The sequence below is a fragment of the Mastigoproctus giganteus genome, chromosome 2, assembly GCF_048544385.1.
Source record: "Mastigoproctus giganteus isolate SK-2022 chromosome 2, ASM4854438v1, whole genome shotgun sequence".
Classification (NCBI taxonomy): Eukaryota; Metazoa; Arthropoda; class Arachnida; order Uropygi; family Thelyphonidae; genus Mastigoproctus; species Mastigoproctus giganteus.
In genome coordinates this window covers 204,045,862-204,063,881 of record NC_143576.1, presented here as the reverse complement: position 1 = coordinate 204,063,881, position 18,020 = coordinate 204,045,862, and the positions used below count along the sequence as shown (strand labels likewise).

The 18,020-nt window shown below is 38.6% G+C and overlaps 2 protein-coding genes across 2 annotated transcripts; both read right to left on the bottom strand.

Moving 5' to 3' along the window:
- Nucleotides 1-1,010: 1,010 nt before the first annotated feature.
- On the bottom strand, nt 1,011-8,915 carry LOC150089938 (uncharacterized). Its single transcript, XM_090390135.1, has 7 exons — nt 8,860-8,915; nt 8,447-8,530; nt 7,755-8,288; nt 7,418-7,560; nt 2,231-2,321; nt 1,721-1,804; nt 1,011-1,601 (listed from the first exon to the last, which is right to left on the bottom strand). The coding sequence occupies exons 1-7, from the start codon at nt 8,869-8,871 to the stop codon at nt 1,044-1,046; spliced, it is 1,506 nt and encodes a 501-aa protein (XP_090246261.1). The 5' UTR covers nt 8,872-8,915; the 3' UTR covers nt 1,011-1,043.
- Nucleotides 8,916-14,372: 5,457 nt separating this feature from the next.
- Nucleotides 14,373-17,872, bottom strand: LOC150089937 (adult-specific rigid cuticular protein 15.7-like). Its single transcript, XM_090368911.1, has 4 exons — nt 17,849-17,872; nt 16,280-16,363; nt 15,372-15,815; nt 14,373-14,599 (listed from the first exon to the last, which is right to left on the bottom strand). Exons 1-3 carry the CDS (start codon nt 17,858-17,860, stop codon nt 15,405-15,407), a joined length of 507 nt encoding a protein of 168 aa, XP_090225037.1. The 5' UTR covers nt 17,861-17,872; the 3' UTR covers nt 14,373-14,599; nt 15,372-15,404.
- Between the last annotated feature and the right edge of the window lie 148 nt (nt 17,873-18,020).

Below are 18,020 nucleotides of genomic sequence, written 5' to 3'. Positions count from 1 at the left end.
CCGCAAAAGAACAGCAGTAAATTAAAAACAATAATGACGAAAGAGCAGTTTATTACTTGACATAAATGAGTAGAACAACGCCTACAACAAACTTCTGGTATTGCATACCTGAAAGCAAATTGAAAATCTTTGTTTCTCAACTTGTAGGATGACACCATTTCGTTATTAGGGCACTTGAAATGCGTCTAGTATTTGGTTAGCAACATTCCCCACATCTTTTAATTTCGGATATATGATGTGAGAATTACCATTCGTAGGAATATCTGAGTAGAGTGTTAGTAAAAACACAAGTTCAAGAAATTGGTTTAGAATAAGTTCAATTACCACCGTTAAATATTTTTGCACTAGATGGAATAATTCTGAATTAATTTTATTATTAATTTTGATTTGGCATCGAAAAACTAACACAGTTTTTTAAGAATTATTTTACACTAAAAAAATCCTGTACACGTTTTATATAGGATATTAATTTCTGCCTTTTGTTTAAAGTAAATCCTATGGAAAGACGTAATTTCTTATGTGTGCATTGGTTTTCTACAATTTATAGAAAAGATATGAATTCTCGAAAATTATTGACTGATAGAAATAACAGATTCGTAACACAACTAAAGCGAAGTAATACAAAAACAAAATAAGCTTTTTTTGTTCAATATTTTTATTGAGCAACTTCAACAACGCATTAACGTAAATCTTGGCACACAAACACGCGAATATTTATAACTTAGCAGCAGCAGCAGCACTAGGTAGAGAAAAATCGATTCCGGATGAGTGATAAAAGCAAGTCCTGATGGATTTCGTGGATGCCATGACGGTGTACAGCGGGAGGGAAAGATTCAGTCCTACTGGAAGAAATAGGACATATCTAAAAGAAAAACGTAAATACAAAAATTAGAAACTTTATAAAGCATGTCTTAATGAAATTCGTGTAGGTATATATATAAAGCGAACAATAGAATATTTCAATTATATTCTTAATATATCTTTAGGAATAACGTGCATTTATTTACCTATTAAGTTAAAAAGGTGAGGGGAGCTTGAAGAATTTAATGGTATACACCATGTCCCAGTCCAGCTCCGTAACCCCATCCAGCTCCATGTGCTAGTCCAGCTCCGTAGCCCAATCCTGCTCCATAACCCCAACCAGCTCCATAGCCCAATCCTGCTCCATAACCCCATCCAGCTCCATGTGCAAGCCCAGCTCCGTAGCCCAGTCCAGCTCCGTAGCCCAGTCCAGCTCCATAGCCGAGAGCTCCAACTCCTACTCCATAGGCTACTGCTGGAGCTGCGACTGCTACGGGGGCGGCGACTGCGACCTTTGCTACTGCAGGGGAACCAACTGCAACTGGAGCAACTGGACCAGCATAGGGAGAGGCAACGTAGGCAGCAGCAGGTGCGCTGTGAGCTGTTCCTGGCTCGTTGGTCTTGATGTTAGCACGGAAACCAGCACCATCGGCAACGTAGTCCACACGGCGAGCACGGCCGTCGATGTCAGTGAGGGTGTAGCTTCCCTTCTGGACATGTCCGTTTCCTACTTCGGTACGTCCGTTGGTGGCTCCTAGGCCATCGGCGATCTGGTAATTGAAGCCATAGTTGCCGAAGTCCTGTACAGAAGAAAGAAATAATTGATCGATGCTCATGAGGAGATCAACAATGTTTTTTTTTTTACTTGATACGTTTACATGAAATCAACTTTAAGTAATTAGTTAGATTAAACACTTACGTCTTGTTGACGACTGCTGACACTGGCGCCACCTAGGTGGGCAACGCCGTTGGCAATAGCCAGGGTGAAGCAAAAGAAGACAATCTGGAAAAGAAAAATAAGAAAATTATCAATGATCATTCTAGACTTCACTGATTATACTAAAGGATATATATATATATATATATATATATATATATATATATATATATATAAAATGTTTGTTATATCGCGATTAAATAATGAATGTCTTTTTATTATTATTACGTCATTATAGAGGCAAAGAATGTGTTAAATAATCTTCTATATGCGGCGATGTTGCATGAAACAGATAGCTTTAACTTAATTGGAATTCTTTTTTTAATACTGCCAATTCTGATTTGTTATTTTTGTTAAAATAAACAAATTAACCTCCAGATACTAAAACAGAGTATTCGTATTCTAGGCATCTTAAAATAAAACTATAAAATTATAACAAATGCGAATCGATGGGATTTTGAAATGGAAAAAAGCTAGCTCGTTTTAACTTACCTGTGCGATCATTGTGACTGCTTGAACTGCTAACGGCTCGAAAGGTAAAGCTAAGACCTGAACTACCCCTTTATATACTCGGGAAAGGATCCTGTTGGAGAACTTTGGTAACCTTGTCCTTCGAATCCGCCAAATGTGATATGGCACATAACAGCGTTGCTTTTAACCCGTAAAGCAAGTGATCAGTATTCGAAGGTGAACGGCTCTACATTTTAAAAGAGCCTCTCCCTAACTGCTGCTGTTATTCACACGTTTTTCGCTGACCTCACTTTAATTTATTCATTTTCTAATTAGAAAAACAGGCCGAAACTGGGTTTCAATCACATTCAATCTTTGATGTTGGTGATAGAATGGACGAAAAGACCCAAAAGGGTGTAGGGTTTGGACAAACGACCTTCACAAAAAATCTGTAGTTTATGATCTATAGAATAATCGAAAAACATTAAAATAAAATGGAGGAAACGTCGTAATTGCGATGTATTAATTTATACCACGTGCTTCTATTATTGCTAAGGTCACATGTCGACATTAATAACTGTAAGTGGCAAACCCGTTTTTCAAAACACATCAAAGAAATGTTGTCTAGACTCTAGACGATCACCGGTATGCCACAATTATTCCAGGAATGCGCATGATTCACAATGCATGCTCCAGTTATTAAATGGAAGTGGAAGGACTTTGAATAACGGTTACTTTCCCACTTTACCTTTGCTTCTGATAAATAAGAATTTATGTAAAGACACGGAACTGATTCTGAATAGGGCAGTTGAAACTAAAATTGGAAACAAGACAACCTTGAACGAACTAAAAAAGTGGCTACCGGCAAGGATATTGTATTCTATGTCTTGTACACTTCTCTTACGCTATGTGGATGTCCGAGTATAAGTACCGGTATATAATTTATTTAAACAGTGGGCAATCATCATATGATTGCGAAATATCAGAAGGTTGATGTGCAGAATAATGAGAAAAGTTTCCCAGGTGGTTGTTCAAAATAGGATTTGTCACTTTTCGAATACTTCCAGCATTTCAGTCTTCTTAGGAATATTTGCCGAAATCCTGTGAATTCCTCATTAAATGTTCTTATGTTCTGTAACGTTCTTAAGGTCTTCCACTTCACTACGTGCATTGATAAATGGCTCGCAGGTTTCTTACTCTTATTGGAAAAGACTTCTCCGCTATTTTGATTTCTTTATTAATGACCATCTTCCATTGACTGGAAATCCTATCCTGTCCATGGTTTGGTTGATGAAGGTACGCTGCATTCCTCTCTTCACTTTGATATACGTCAATGGTCACGAATTCTGTACTTCCACACAGCAAATGACCTTGGTTGCAGTTCCGTCAAGAATGGAAGAATTTTTATAATTTTCCCTTTCCCCTTTATTTTTCATGCTGTGTCTATGTTATTGTACCTCTGGCTTGGGTTGGATGTCTTTTCCCTATAAATTCAGACCCAATATATTGATACATCGTTGACCATCATGAATTATGATCGTTGCATTGGTGTATAATCTAAAATAACCAATCCGGTAACAAAACCTGCTCTGAACAAGCATGCACACACCATTTCCAATAATCACCACCAGTTCATTAAATGCTGATCTACAGGTGATTGTCCAGCGGATAAAAGAAAATATTTAACTTCTTTCGTTCCAGAGTTGTTTTATTTCTGGAAATCTGTTGTTCTCATGCTCATCTTTAATAGCACTGAGATTTATACCAGTTGTGAGGAAACGTTTGTGCTTGCTATAAGACGGAATATTCTTGAGAAGGTACACTGACTAATATATTAACAATAGCCGCAGGCAGAGGTGTGAGTGATTCTTGCGCGGCTTCTATTGGAATCAGCAGCATGGAAAGCAAGGTGCTGGGGATTTTGAGAACTGCTGGGGATCATCGTGGAAGATGTAAAAATACACTGCCTACCATTAATATCCGGACACCTGACTTTAGACAAAAAAAATAAGCTTTTATTGTGTCATTTAATATTTTGTGCTGAAACCTTTTGCTTTTATGACGGCCTTCAATCTTCGCGGCACACTCTCAACCAGCGTTTTATAAATGTCAGGTGATTGGTTCTCCACTCGGCCTTTAACGGAGCCACCAGTTCGGCCTTGTTCTCTGCGCGATCTCGACCTGCACGTACCCGACGATCAAATACATCCCAAAGATGTTCAATAGAGTGTGGATCAGCACTCTGGGTTGGCCAATCCAAATTTTCCACACCCATGTCCTGAAATCATTTTTACGACCCGAGCAGTATGGTAATACGCGTTGTCTTGCTAATACAGGTATGGGCCGTCCCCGAAGTATTGCCATAATGTTGGAAGTGCATAATTGTCCAGGTTGTCCTGGTATTGCACAGCATTCATGGTTTTGTCGATAACGACCAATCGGCCCAAGCCAAACCATGAAAGGAGCCCCATACCATGGCATTGCCTCCACCAGACTTCATTGTTGGGAGGATACAATCAGGAAGGAACTGTTCCCTTGGCATTCGCCACATCCAGAAACGGCCATCAGACTGTCAAGTGCGAATCTCGACTTGTCTGTCTATAGGACTGTTTTCCACTGCTCAGTAATCCAGCATTCGCGCTCCTTACACCACGTTACTTGGCGTCTAGCATTTGTTGAGGTGATCAATTCTGTGGAACTGTTGAGGTAATTCTGTTGAATGTGTCATCTTGAATGCCCACTTTTGCAATTGTCTGTTCGAAGCCCAGTGTGCATATTTATAGCAGTTTCTGTGAAGTGTTTCATGCATAAGACTTGTTTATCCATCCACCTAGAGGTGTTTGGATATTAATGGTAGAGCAGTGTATGTGGTTGTGTTCGAGTAACTAAGAGTAAGAACAGATACATTTATACTTGCATGTACATCAATACTAGGAATATAATACATAAATTCGATGAATTTGAAGTGCTGGTCAAGACTTCAAAAGCGGATATTATTGGGATATCAGAGACGTGGTGTCACACAGATATAAATAATACAGAATTTGAATTTGGGGAGTACAATGTGTACAAAAATTATAGGAATGGAGGCGAGGTTATGCTGTTAGTTAGGAAACACATAAAATCCAATGCAGTGCATCCACTTGACATGGGTGGCCAGTTCAATGCTGAGTCAGTTTGGTGTGAAATAAGCACTGGGAATGCAAAATTGAGAGTGGGAGTGTGTTATAGCCCGAATGATTCTGGCGAGTGCAACGAATAACTGTACAGAGAAATAAAGTGGGCCAATAAACCAGAATTTCTAATAATGGGGGATTTTTAACTTTCCAGATAGTGACTGGAACTTGTGGTTTGGCCACTCGCACACAAATAAGACTTTTGTATATTTATTTGACGACTGTTTTCTACAGCACCTGCTAACGAGAGTCAACCAGAGGGAACAACACTCTTGATCTGATTATCAGCAGTGATAGTTCATGCATTAAGAATGTGCAGATAAAGAAACCACTAGGTGGCAGTGATCACAGTGTACTGATGTGGGATTTACTTTAAGGTGTTACTACTATCAAGGGTAGAGGGAAGGGTTTTTGTTTTGAGACATTAAGATGATTGTGGTGGTTTCAGTACTCGGGTCTTTTCAACCTGGTGTGGGTAGGATGTCGATTCAACTATCCACCTATGCTACCTACTGGGGCTGGTCTCAGATAGTTTTTAAATTCTATATAGTGGAACTAACTGATGATGTTCCCAACAGCAGATTCTAAATGGGAAGCATTCAAGTATGGAAACTATACTTTTCATACCAACTAAGAACTGTTCATACCAACTAAGAAGAATACTGTTCAAGGTTTAGGCCTAAACAGATGTCAGATGAACTGACCAGCAGAGAAGAAAAATTCATGGGATGCATATAAATTATCAACCGTCACAGATGCCTATGGTAGATATAAGATAGTCTTTAATTAAGTCACAAAGCATCAGTTGATTTCTTATTATATGCCGACGGTGATAATATTCTACGCAATTATCTTCAGTACAATCTTTTCCAACTTTATCACACCGTTCTGATAAAAACCTTTACCTTTACTATGATTTGTCAAGGTAAGCTAGATTACAGATAAATTCAGTTATTAATTTCACCTATCGTAGCAGTTTCCCCTCTTTGGTAGCACAGTGGTTGTGATCATCGTCTTCTTGCCACTGGTAGAAGAGGCCTGAATTCGAATTCCATTAAGAACGCAAAGATTTTTATGGGCTTTTTCACAACGCGTCTGTCCGGTCTTTAGCAGAATATTCATCATCAAGATGGATTCAACATGGTCAATTTTTGAACTTATTACATTTTGGCTAGAAGTTCTAATATGCAATTTGATGCATAAGAAACATATTTTCTTTGCTGCCCATAAAATACAATGTCTTCTTATAATGACCCCATGATCCTTACTCTCCAAAAATTTGGATTTTGCTGTAGTATTCTACGTCCCCAAAAGAACAGCAGCAAATTAAAAATAATAATAACAAAAGAGCAGTTTATTACTTGCCATGAATGAGTAGAACAGAGTCTACCACAAAATCCTGATATTGCGTACCTGTAGAGATATTAGAAGAGTGCCTCTCAAACTTGTAAGATGAAACCATTTCGTTCTAACGAACTTGAAACATTACAAGTATTTGGTTGGCCAACTTCAGGGATATGAGAGTGAGAATTGCCATTAGCAGGAACATCTGAGGGGAGTGTTAGTTATAAAAGTTCAAGAAATCGGTTTAGAACAATAGCTCAGGTCGCAAAAGCTATATGTGTCAAGTTAATAAATAATTAGCTACTACCGTGAACTTTTTTGCATGAGATGGAATAATTCCAAATTATTTTTATTATAATTTGCGATGTTTCATCGAAATACTACCACTGTTGTTTTTTACCAAGTATTTTGCAATAAAAACCCAGTACACATTTTATATAGGATATTAATTTCTGTCTCTTGTTTAAAGTAAATCCTATGGAAAGATTTCCTTTCATTTCTGCATGGATTTTCTGCAATTTATAGAAAAGATAAGAAAATGAAAATTATTGACTGATAGAAGATCACGGATTCGTAACACAACTTGATTGAAATAACACAAAAACAAAACAAACTTTTTTTGTTCAATATTTTATTGAGCAACTTCAACAACGTATTAACAGGTATCCCAACAGCTTTCTTGGCAAACAAACACGCAAATATTTATAACTTAGCAGCAGCAGCCCTTGGTAGACCAAAATCGCTTCCGGATGAGAGAATGCATATGAACAAGTCCTGATGGATTTCGTGGAGGCCATGACGGTGTATAGCAGAAGGGAAATATTCAGTCCTACTAGAAGCAAGACGACATATCTAAAAGAAAAACAAATAGAAAAATTAGAAACTTTATAAAGCATGTATTTATGAAATTGGACTAAACTTGCAGGTATGTATAACGTGAACAATGGAATCTTTTCAATTATATTCTTAATATATATATTTTTTAAGAATAACGTGCATTTATTTACCTGTTAAGTTAAGGTGAGGGTGGCTTGAAGAGTTTAATGGTATACACCATGTCCCAGTCCAGCTCCATAACCCCATCCAGCTCCATGTGCTAGTCCAGCTCCGTAGCCCAATCCTGCTCCATAACCCCAACCAGCTCCATAGCCCAATCCTGCTCCATAACCCCATCCAGCTCCATGTGCAAGCCCAGCTCCGTAGCCCAGTCCAGCTCCATAGCCGAGAGCTCCGACTCCTACTCCATAGGCTACTGCTGGAGCTGCGACTGCTACGGGGGCGGCGACTGCGACCTTTGCTACTGCAGGGGAACCAACTGCAACTGGAGCAACTGGACCAGCATAGGGAGAGGCAACGTAGGCAGCAGCAGGTGCGCTGTGAGCTGTTCCTGGCTCGTTGGTCTTGATGTTAGCACGGAAACCAGCACCATCGGCAACGTAGTCCACACGGCGAGCACGGCCGTCGATGTCAGTGAGGGTGTAGCTTCCCTTCTGGACATGTCCGTTTCCTACTTCGGTACGCCCGTTGGTGGCTCCCAGGCCATCGGCGATCTGGTAATTGAAGCCATAGTTGCCGAAGTCCTGTACAGAGAAAGAAATAATTGATCGATGCTCGTAAGGATTTTATCAATGATGTTTTATTTTTGTATTTAACACAGAACAGGGAAATATTAGAGCAACCACACTTGATATGATTTCATGAAATCAACTTGAAGTCATTATTAAGACAAAACACTTACGTCTTGTTGACGAGAGCTGACACTGGCTCCACCTAGATGGGCAACCCCGTTGGCAATAGCCAGAGTGAAGCAAAAGAAGACAATCTGCAAAATAAAAATAAGAAAATTAACAATTATCACACTGGAGTTCATTGCTTATTCTAAAGGAATATTTTTATATCGCAGTTATCCTTTAATAATGAATACCTTTTATTATAATTATGTTATTAAAGAGGCAAAGAATATGTTAAATATTTTGTAAGTGGCCCCGCAATTCTGATTTATTATTTGGTTAAAATAAATAAATTAAACTCTATATTAAAATCGTAAAACAGAGTAATCGTAATCTAGGTCCTAGAATGAAAGTATAAAATTCTAGGAAATACAAATCAATGAGAATTTGAAACAGAAAAAGGTAGTTTGCTTTAACTTACCTGTGCGATCATTGTGACTGTTTGAACTGCTAACTGCACGAATAGTAGAGCTAAGACCTGCACTGACCCTTTATATACCCGGGAAAGGATCCTGTTGGAGGACTTTGGTAACCTTGTCCTTCGAATCCGCCAAATGTGATATGGAACGTAAAAGTGCTACCTCTTAACCCGTAAAGCAAGTGATCGTTATTCGAAGGTGAACGGCTCGAGATTTTAAAAATGCCTCTCCCTAACTGCTGCCTGTGTTTTTCACACGTATTTCACTGACCTCACTTTAATTTATTCATTTTTTAATTAGGAAAAACAGGCCGAAACTGGGTTTCAATCACATTCAATCTTTAACTTTTGTTGGCGTTGGAATAGGCGAAAAGACTCAAAAGGATGTAGGTTTGGAGAGACGACCTTCACAAGGAAATCTGTAGTTTCTGATCTATAGAATGCTCGGAACTAAATAAAAGAAACCTAAGGAAAAATCGTAATGACGAGTGATTAATTTATACCACGTGCTTCTATTTTTTCTCACGTCTTTCTCACATCCTGATATTAATAACTGTAAGTGATAAACTCGTTTTTCAAACACCAAAGGAATCTTGTCTAAACGATCACCGGTTAAGTTACAAATGTTTGAGAAATGCTCATGATTCATAATGAATACTCCACTTATTAAATGGAACTGGGAGGACTTTGGATAAAAACTAACTACCCACATTCCTTTTGCTTCTGATAGAAAAGAATTTATGTAACAACACGGAACTGATTCTGAAGAGGGCAGTTCAATCAAACAAGGAAACAAGACAACCTTGAACGAAATAAAGAGAGGCCTATGGCCTCTTTTTATTTCGTATTATTGCATTTTATATTTTATGAGTAAAGTTTCCTAAGTGGTTGTTCCACATTGGATTTGTTACTTTTTGAATACCTTAAGCACTTCACCCTTGTTTGCGATGTTTGCCGAATTCTTTGAATCCTTCATTAAATGTTTTTTTATGTTTTGTACAGTGCTTAAGGTCTTCACTTCACTACATGCGTTGATAAATGGCTCGCTGCCTCCAAGATTACGTTTAATTTTGCTTTATTTTGTCACATTTTTGTTCAGAAATTAAACATTCCCAAGATGGGGAAAATTTAATTTGGAATTCATAGCTCAAGCCTTGGACTACTGACACGGTAGTACTCCATGGGCTTTCCTGGCTGTCTGCTTACCTGTTCAGAAAACTACATACCTTGCCGTATCCTTACTGCCAGATCCCTTTCTACCTTTGCTCTTTTTAATTCAACTCCAACAAGTGTATAATTTATTTTGTGGTTGTTCTTCCCCAAATGTACGACCTTGTATTTTTGCTTCACATCGCATTGCAAGCTCTTCCCTTCTGATGGACAAGTTTGGATATGGAGGACTCCTGGAGAACGCTGATTATCTGGCCACTGCAATATTCCTGATATTGCTGTAGCCAGTACAGAGCGCCGACATCGACCCAACTGAACATCTTTAGGATGAACTGGAATACAGAATTATTGAGGATTAAGACATACCGCTTGGTCATTGGGGCTCACGTTATGCTTTAATGGAGGAGTAGAACACAATTCCTGCAGATTTCTATCAAAAATGAATAGAACGTCTTCCACAATCCGTTGAAACCTCCTTTACAGGCAAATTTGGTACAACGTTCTATTAATTTATTCAATGAACACATGTTTTGATCATAATAACTATAAGTGTCCCATGAATTGTTGTAGGACAGTCCTCTGAGACTGTTCTACAATAATTCATTAAAATTGAACTTACGCATTACTAAAGTTTTATATTTCGTCTTTCTACCAGTATAAGTTAGACATTATAGAAAAGCGAAGTATCAGCAATATTTATCTAATGTCAGATTTCATTTTGAGGTTATTTTAGTGATTAGTTAAATACTCTTAAACAAGAAAATAACTTCAATAATTGTAGGAAGCTGGGTTTATGAAAAGATATGTAACTCTGCAGGATTTTCCATCTCGGTCCATAGTTATGTGAAACGTAGGCGCAAACTCAGGGGGTTGAAAGAGATAACGCACTCAAGAACATTAAATATGACGACTTTAATCTGATGATCTTGAGGATCACAAATTCTTATAAATAAGACGAACGCTGATAACGTCCTTCAGCATTGCCACTGTTTCTTTGGATGTGACAATTCTCCATGTCTTGCTGAACTTGACAATAAAGCTCATCATTGTCGAATAGCGCGATAAACTGACATATTACATCCTGATCTATGTTTTCGTCAACGACTTTCTTTCAAGAAGAATGTTCCAATCAATTGGCGACCTGAAACGACACACCACACTCTAGTTTTCTGAAGATTTAAAGAGCCTTTCATGAAAAACATGGTACGTCTAATATATAATTTGCGAGATTTATTTGTATGTTTATTCGCAATATCCTTGTACTCAAATCGAGTTGTTGCAGAGAATCTTTGCGTGGCTTCCTTCTGCTAGCATCTTAAACAGGTGTTATCAATGACAGAGAAAATTAAGTCATTGAAGAGATTTCAACTCACTGAGATTATCTTTCTTGGAAAAATAAAATAAAATAGAGCAATAACATTCTATTTTCTGAAATGACTTCCGTGCACTACGTCACTACGCAAAATATTCATTCAGAAAAATTGAAAAATAGAATCCCTCTATATTTTAATACTTTGATTTCTTCCCTCAGATTGACGTGTATAAACTTTAGGAATAGTAAGAATATGTAGCAAATATGTTGTTATGCTGCAAAATGCAAGGTCTTACTCCTGGGGGACCGCAACTCCAAATTAACCACTACGAGGATCAGAAATACAGACAGTAGAAGAGAAGTGAGATTTGAGTTACGATCAAGGCAAATCTGAAGGTTCTCCAAACATTGTAGAAGTGGTAAGAGGTGGGAGGGGGGGGGAGCCTGGTGTTCTATCGATGATTCATCGAACATTTGGTTGCTGAGATAGGTAAATCCTAATCCTACTGCATAAGGCAGTGCTACGAACTCACTTGGAATATCGTGTCTAAGTATGGAAATTGCACTAAACATTACTTCCGGTCGCCTTCTTTAAAGCCCTCGTGGTAGTACAGTTGGTATAATCATCATACTCCCCGCACCGGGTGGAAAAGATCTGAGTTCGAATTCCGTAAATGTGTGAGTGAGAGAGAGCGTTTTGGACAAGTGAGATGAGTGTTTATAACTAGAAATATTAGCTAATATGAGGGTGGTACAAAATAACCGGATGGTAAGAATAATTTTGATATCGTCAGCTTTGACTTCGGTAATGCTTTTGATGCAAGCACCACGCTGAGGAAAGTTAAATATGGATTGTAGTTGTAGGGTTTTAGGCGCATCAGCGACTTAGTACTGTATTGCTTTGTACATATTGTCAGTAAATTGAATGTTTTGTGATCGATTTGCCAGTTTGCTGGACCAGAAGATTGAGTTTTCGAGGATGGGGGTGAAAACCATGTTGCCTTCGCCTGAGTTTGACTAATTCAGTCACATTGTCAAAAATGTGACCATAAAAATTCCATGCTCCATTGACGGGATTTGAACTGTGGTCTTTTCCACCTGGTGCGGGGTGAGCGATGTTATATCCATTATGCTATCGCGAGTGCTTTAAAAAAAAAGGATATCTAAATGATAGAAGACAGAGAGTAGTTACAAATAGCTACTACTCTTCATAGATTAAAACATGAACGTATCTCTCGAGGTTCAGTGTGAGACCCTTACTGTTTTTAATATTTTTAATGATATTGATGTACAGGTAATATACCAAAAAATGGAAACATCAAGGTATGCAGAAAACGTTACATTTATGCTAAATACGGCGTGTATATGCCACTGACGAAGGGCGTGAAGCATGAAAATTAACATCTCAGCGTCGCGTCTGTAAAGGCAAACCCGTCCTAACTGCACGTAATTGTTGGTATGCCTCATCAAACAAAGATCTTACCGAGTTCGAAATGGTTTGGCAAGATCGTTAGAGAGCGTTCGTTGGAGAGGTTCGTTGGTTTGATCGTTGGAGAGCGTTTGGCAAGAGCTTCGGTCATTAAGACAGCTGAATTCGCTATAAAACAGATGATGTTTCACAAGGAGCAGTTTCAGGTCATGTCTGCATGGAGTCTAAAGGGAAGACATCGTCTGCAAAGATAACAGTGGGCGAAACCGCATACTCCGGAATCAGGATGTTCCAGCATTAGTGCGATATGCAAAGCGAAACAGGTGAGCAACAGCTGATCAACAGAAGTACGCGATTTCAACGTTAAGAGGCGACAGCCCAGTGTCGTCAAAACCTTTAAGTGAGAACTCTATATAGCTGGATATCACAGTTGGGGTACACTTCACAAGCCACTCATGACACCTGTCAATGCACATCGTCGTGTCCAGTGTGCATACAGCATAAGCAGTGGACTGTTGAGGCAGGGTAGGAATGTGATATGGTCCGCTGAATCCTCCTACACTTCGGGTGCGTCAGATGGACGAGTGCACTTGTGGCGCCAACCGAAGGAAGCTTACAACTCTGATTGCTTGTTTCCTACTGTTAAGTGTTCTGGTGGTTCTGTAATGGTGTGATTTCTCTTGTCATGATTAAAGTGTACACATTTCGTTAGAAGGCAAGGTTGATGCCAATCGATATTTAACAGTCTTGAGTGATCATCTTCATCCAATAGTTGAGCACTTCTTTCATGAAGAAAGGGCCTTATTTTAGGATGGCAATGCTACAGTCCACAGAGCAAAGGTGACACCCAGAAGTTTAAGGAGCATGAGACTGAACTTTTTTACACACCGTGACCATAACAGCCACAGATCTAGACCCGACAGAAAATCTATGGGAAACTCTGGAACGAAGTCTCAGGCAGCGTTTTTCAGCTCCATCGAACAAAAAGGAATTGATCACGTTTCAGGAGGATGAACGGTGTCGTATTCCTCCTGCTGACTTTCAGACATCGGTAGACTCCATGCTACGATGTATACAGATTGCACTGGACTCACGTTGAGGTCAAAAACTCTATTTATGATTTTACGTTACTATTTCCATTTTTTGTCTATTACTTATAAGTCTTTCAAGTTGAATGTCTTAGTTTGCTGACAATATAGAGACAGTGATCAATTACTGCATAACGGGACTGTTGAGGCACTTTTTGAATATTGTATATAAGCTTGGAAAGTCCATTTAGAAAATGTGTTGAACTGTTGAAGCGGTTGTAGAAAAGAGAGACATGAGGTATTTTTATGAAGAGAAGCTTGCAGTTTGTAAGTTACAATAGCTGGAAATCGGGGTTATGGACGGGAGTGTCTTGATCGAGGTCTTTCATGTTTTAAAATGTTGGAATAAACTTCCTTGTAGTTATGGAGGTTGGAAGTTTGCGTAAATTTATAGAGATAGGACAAATATTTTAAAGAAATTTGATAACTGAAATGAAATGAGTCGGGTCGGGATTGTATCAGGGCTGTATTTAACTGAAACCAGACTTAACTGAAATAGCACACAAAAAAGTTTTGTTCACTATTTTATTGAGCATCTTCGACAACACGTATGCATGAATTACACAGCTTCCTTGGTAAACGCGCGAATATTTGTAACTCAGAAGAATCAGTAGCCTTTGATACAGTAAAAGGACTTCTAGATGGTTCAATGCATATCAACTTCAGTGAATTTCATGGAGGGAGGTGACGGTGTACAAAGAGTGGAAGATATTCAGCTCTACTTGAAGAAAGGCGATAACACATCTGAAAGATAAATGGAAAGCAATTACAATCTTCATTGTCAATATTTTCAGTACATTGATTATAAAAAAAATGTTTAAGGCTAAGTCAAATGAAACTTATAAAAGTTATATAAATGGCGTTTAAAAAATAAGAGAAACATGTATCTAAGTCTTCAATGAAGTCCCCATTAGACACTGCAAATCCCTTCATTTTCAATAAATGGAGGATATTCCAAGTGAGAATAATTCTTCTGGAGAGTCGTAGACCTATTAATGCATTGCCGTCTTGAACTCATTATCCGAAGAAAAAATGACATCCCCGGAATGCTTCTTTTACGGAATAGATATTATTGAGTTCTCCATCTGATGAACATGGAAGGCGGGATGAGTTCAAACTGAATATACTGTGTCATTTTCGGTATAGAGCAAGTAGGGTAGGCACTGTCCTGCTGCAGACACACACCACTACTTCACAAACATCTTCATCCACTCGTAGACTTTCCATTAATCCATGAATTCTTCACCATACCGAATGGACATTGACGATACAATTTGGCCTGCTTTTCTAAGCTAAAACACGAACTAGAGATCAGATTTGTCTTCGTTATGTGGCAGAACATGCGCTGTGCAGCCAGCAGACGTTAAGAAAATCAAGTCCACAACAGTTTTATTCCTTTTTGCGGTTAATTTGTGGCGAATTTGCACTTTTCGTACGACCCACTGTACTTAGACGTTGTTTTATGCGCCAAGGAAACTAACACTACAAAACTTATGTAGAGTATGTGTTTATTTACCTTTTAAGTTAAGAAGTGATGGGTCCGAGGAGTTTAATGGTACACGCCTAATCCGAGTCCACCTGCATGAGCCAATCCAGCTCCGTAACCCAAGCCGACTCCATAACCCAAGGCACCAAGACCTACACCATAGGCTACGGGAGCACCAACCACAGCCTTGGCAACGACGGGAGCGCCAACTGCAACTGGGGCAACAGGTCCTGCATAGGGAGAGGCCACGTAAGCGGCAGCGGGTGCACTGTGGGCTGTGCCGGGTTCATTGGTCTTGATGGTAGCACGGAAACCAGCGCCATCGGCTACATAGTCCACACGGCGGGCACGGCCATCGATGTCAGTGAGGGTGTAGGTTCCCTTCTGGACATGTCCGTCTCCTACTTCAGAGCGTCCATTGGTGGCTCCCAAACCATCGGCGATCTGGTAGTTGAAGCCGTAATTGCCAAAGTCCTGCAAAGAGAAGAAGCCTGATAAATATTATAAATAATTCCCAGGAGCCTAGAAGAAAAGAGATATTAAATTATTGTGGTTCTACGTTCCTTTAAAAAGTGTAGTTTGGTTGTTATTCAATAAAATAAAGATAAATCCTCAACTTTTATGAAAGCATTTAAAAAATCACATAAGATTATATTTCGTTTCCAAAATAAAATAGCCCTTTTGAATTTGGATTTTGGAATGGACCTTGACGATAAAATTTGGCCTGCTTTTTTAAGCTAAAACACGAACTAGAGATCAGATTTGTCTTCAACTTAAGTTTGCGTATTCCTTTGAAATTTTATTTCAAATTTTATTGTGAAATTTTGAAAAATTGAAATTTTATTTCAAATTTTATTTTGAAATTTTGAAAAATTGAAATTTTATTTCAAAGGAATACACAAACTTAAGTTGAATCAGTAAAGAAACAAAGCACTTACGTCTTGTTGACGAGAGCTGACACTAGCGCCGCCTAAGTGGGCATAGCCGTTGGCAATAGCCAGAGAGAAGCAGAAGATGACAATCTGGAAAAAACGAAAAGAAAAACATTAGTAATTGGATTCTGAATCTTCACATACGAAGATTCCTTATAATACTTTTTACATCAGCAAAAATTTAGTTAAAATATTAATTCTCGAAAACCATAAGGAAGTAATTAAATTTGTCGGTGCCTTCAGGGATAATTAGTGTCACGATATTTTTATGTATCTATTTATCTGTACAAATCAGACATTGAGTCTCGTTGATCCATCATTGAAAATCTGATTTATTAAAATTGTGACATACGCTAAAAAACCACAAGTTTGTAGTTATGAACAAAATAGCAGGTTGAACTATCTTCAGTCGTAATGACTGCTTCAATTTGTTGTGGAAGACTTTCTGCTAATTTCCGATAGAAATCTGGTGTTTTGTGATCCTCTTAATGTTGGCTTAATCTGTATCGCATTTCATCCCAAAGATATTCATTTGTTGGGTAAAGATAATTAATAATAAATAAAGAAATTTTCTGTTTATACTCTGGCACGACCAGATGAGTTCAAAAGATAGAGAGAATACAAGAAAAACAGCACCGTATCTAGTAGATCACAGGCTTGAACCACGGTCACTCAAAGCACTTTTACGGATGCACCCTCACGCCTGACTACCCGACTACGGCTGCTTATCCAAATTTTATTATAGGATGAAGCATTCGTGGTTTCACGTACAGCGAACAGTGGACTTAGGCTGTAGGACTCCTTCAGCCGGCTTCACAGTTGGGACAACTCAATCACCTGGTAAGCAGACTTCAAGCATCCTCCATACCACCAAAACGTCCATCAGACTGGAACAGCGTGTATCGTGACTATTCTCTCTACAGGACCGATTCCCGCTGATTCACAACCCAGGTTCTGTACGCCTTGTATCATACCAACTTACGAGTTCATTTGTTTTTGTCACCAAAGGGTTCTGCAACTCACTAAGTGGCCATTGAAAAAATTGCAGGTTTTCCAGTGGCTTGAAACTCAGATTTCCAGTGTCTGATGGAGAGATGAGGTAATCATCGGTCTCAAGGCGCATAGCTCCTGTCAGTCCGTATTTTATTCCTACCTAGTCATTTCTTAGGCTCAGTCTGACCTCTGGACTTCCACTTCTCCAGTACGTTAAGAGATGTCGAGCCAGGAACGCTTAATTCATGGTAATAGCACACAGACTTTTTCGGTTTTTCTCTCCTGACACCAAACTGTCATTCCACTCTAAATCTCATAATTCAGTGTATTTGATATGAATTCCGTTTCGGCCACCAATCACCTTTACAATACAAATATTTATACATTTAATAGTCACATGCAATTATAATTTACTATTATATTTTTTCTACAAAATAATGTTTTTGACTGCTTTATAAAACCTGATAAAAATTTGACTAATCCTACTTCAAACATTGCAGAACCAAACTATTAAATTTAAAACACCAAAAAGAATCATTGAGATTTTAAATGGGAACGAGCAATTAGCTTACTTAAACTTACCTTAGCGATCATTGTGATTTGGCTCTTGTTGCACGAAGATGGAGTTGGAACCTCTCGAGACCCTTTATATATGTATCCGAAGGAGGTAACGTTGATAGCCTTGGTAACCTTGTCCTTCGAATTCCGACGAATGAGATGTGGAAAATAAGTGTTACCTTCTAACCCGAAAATT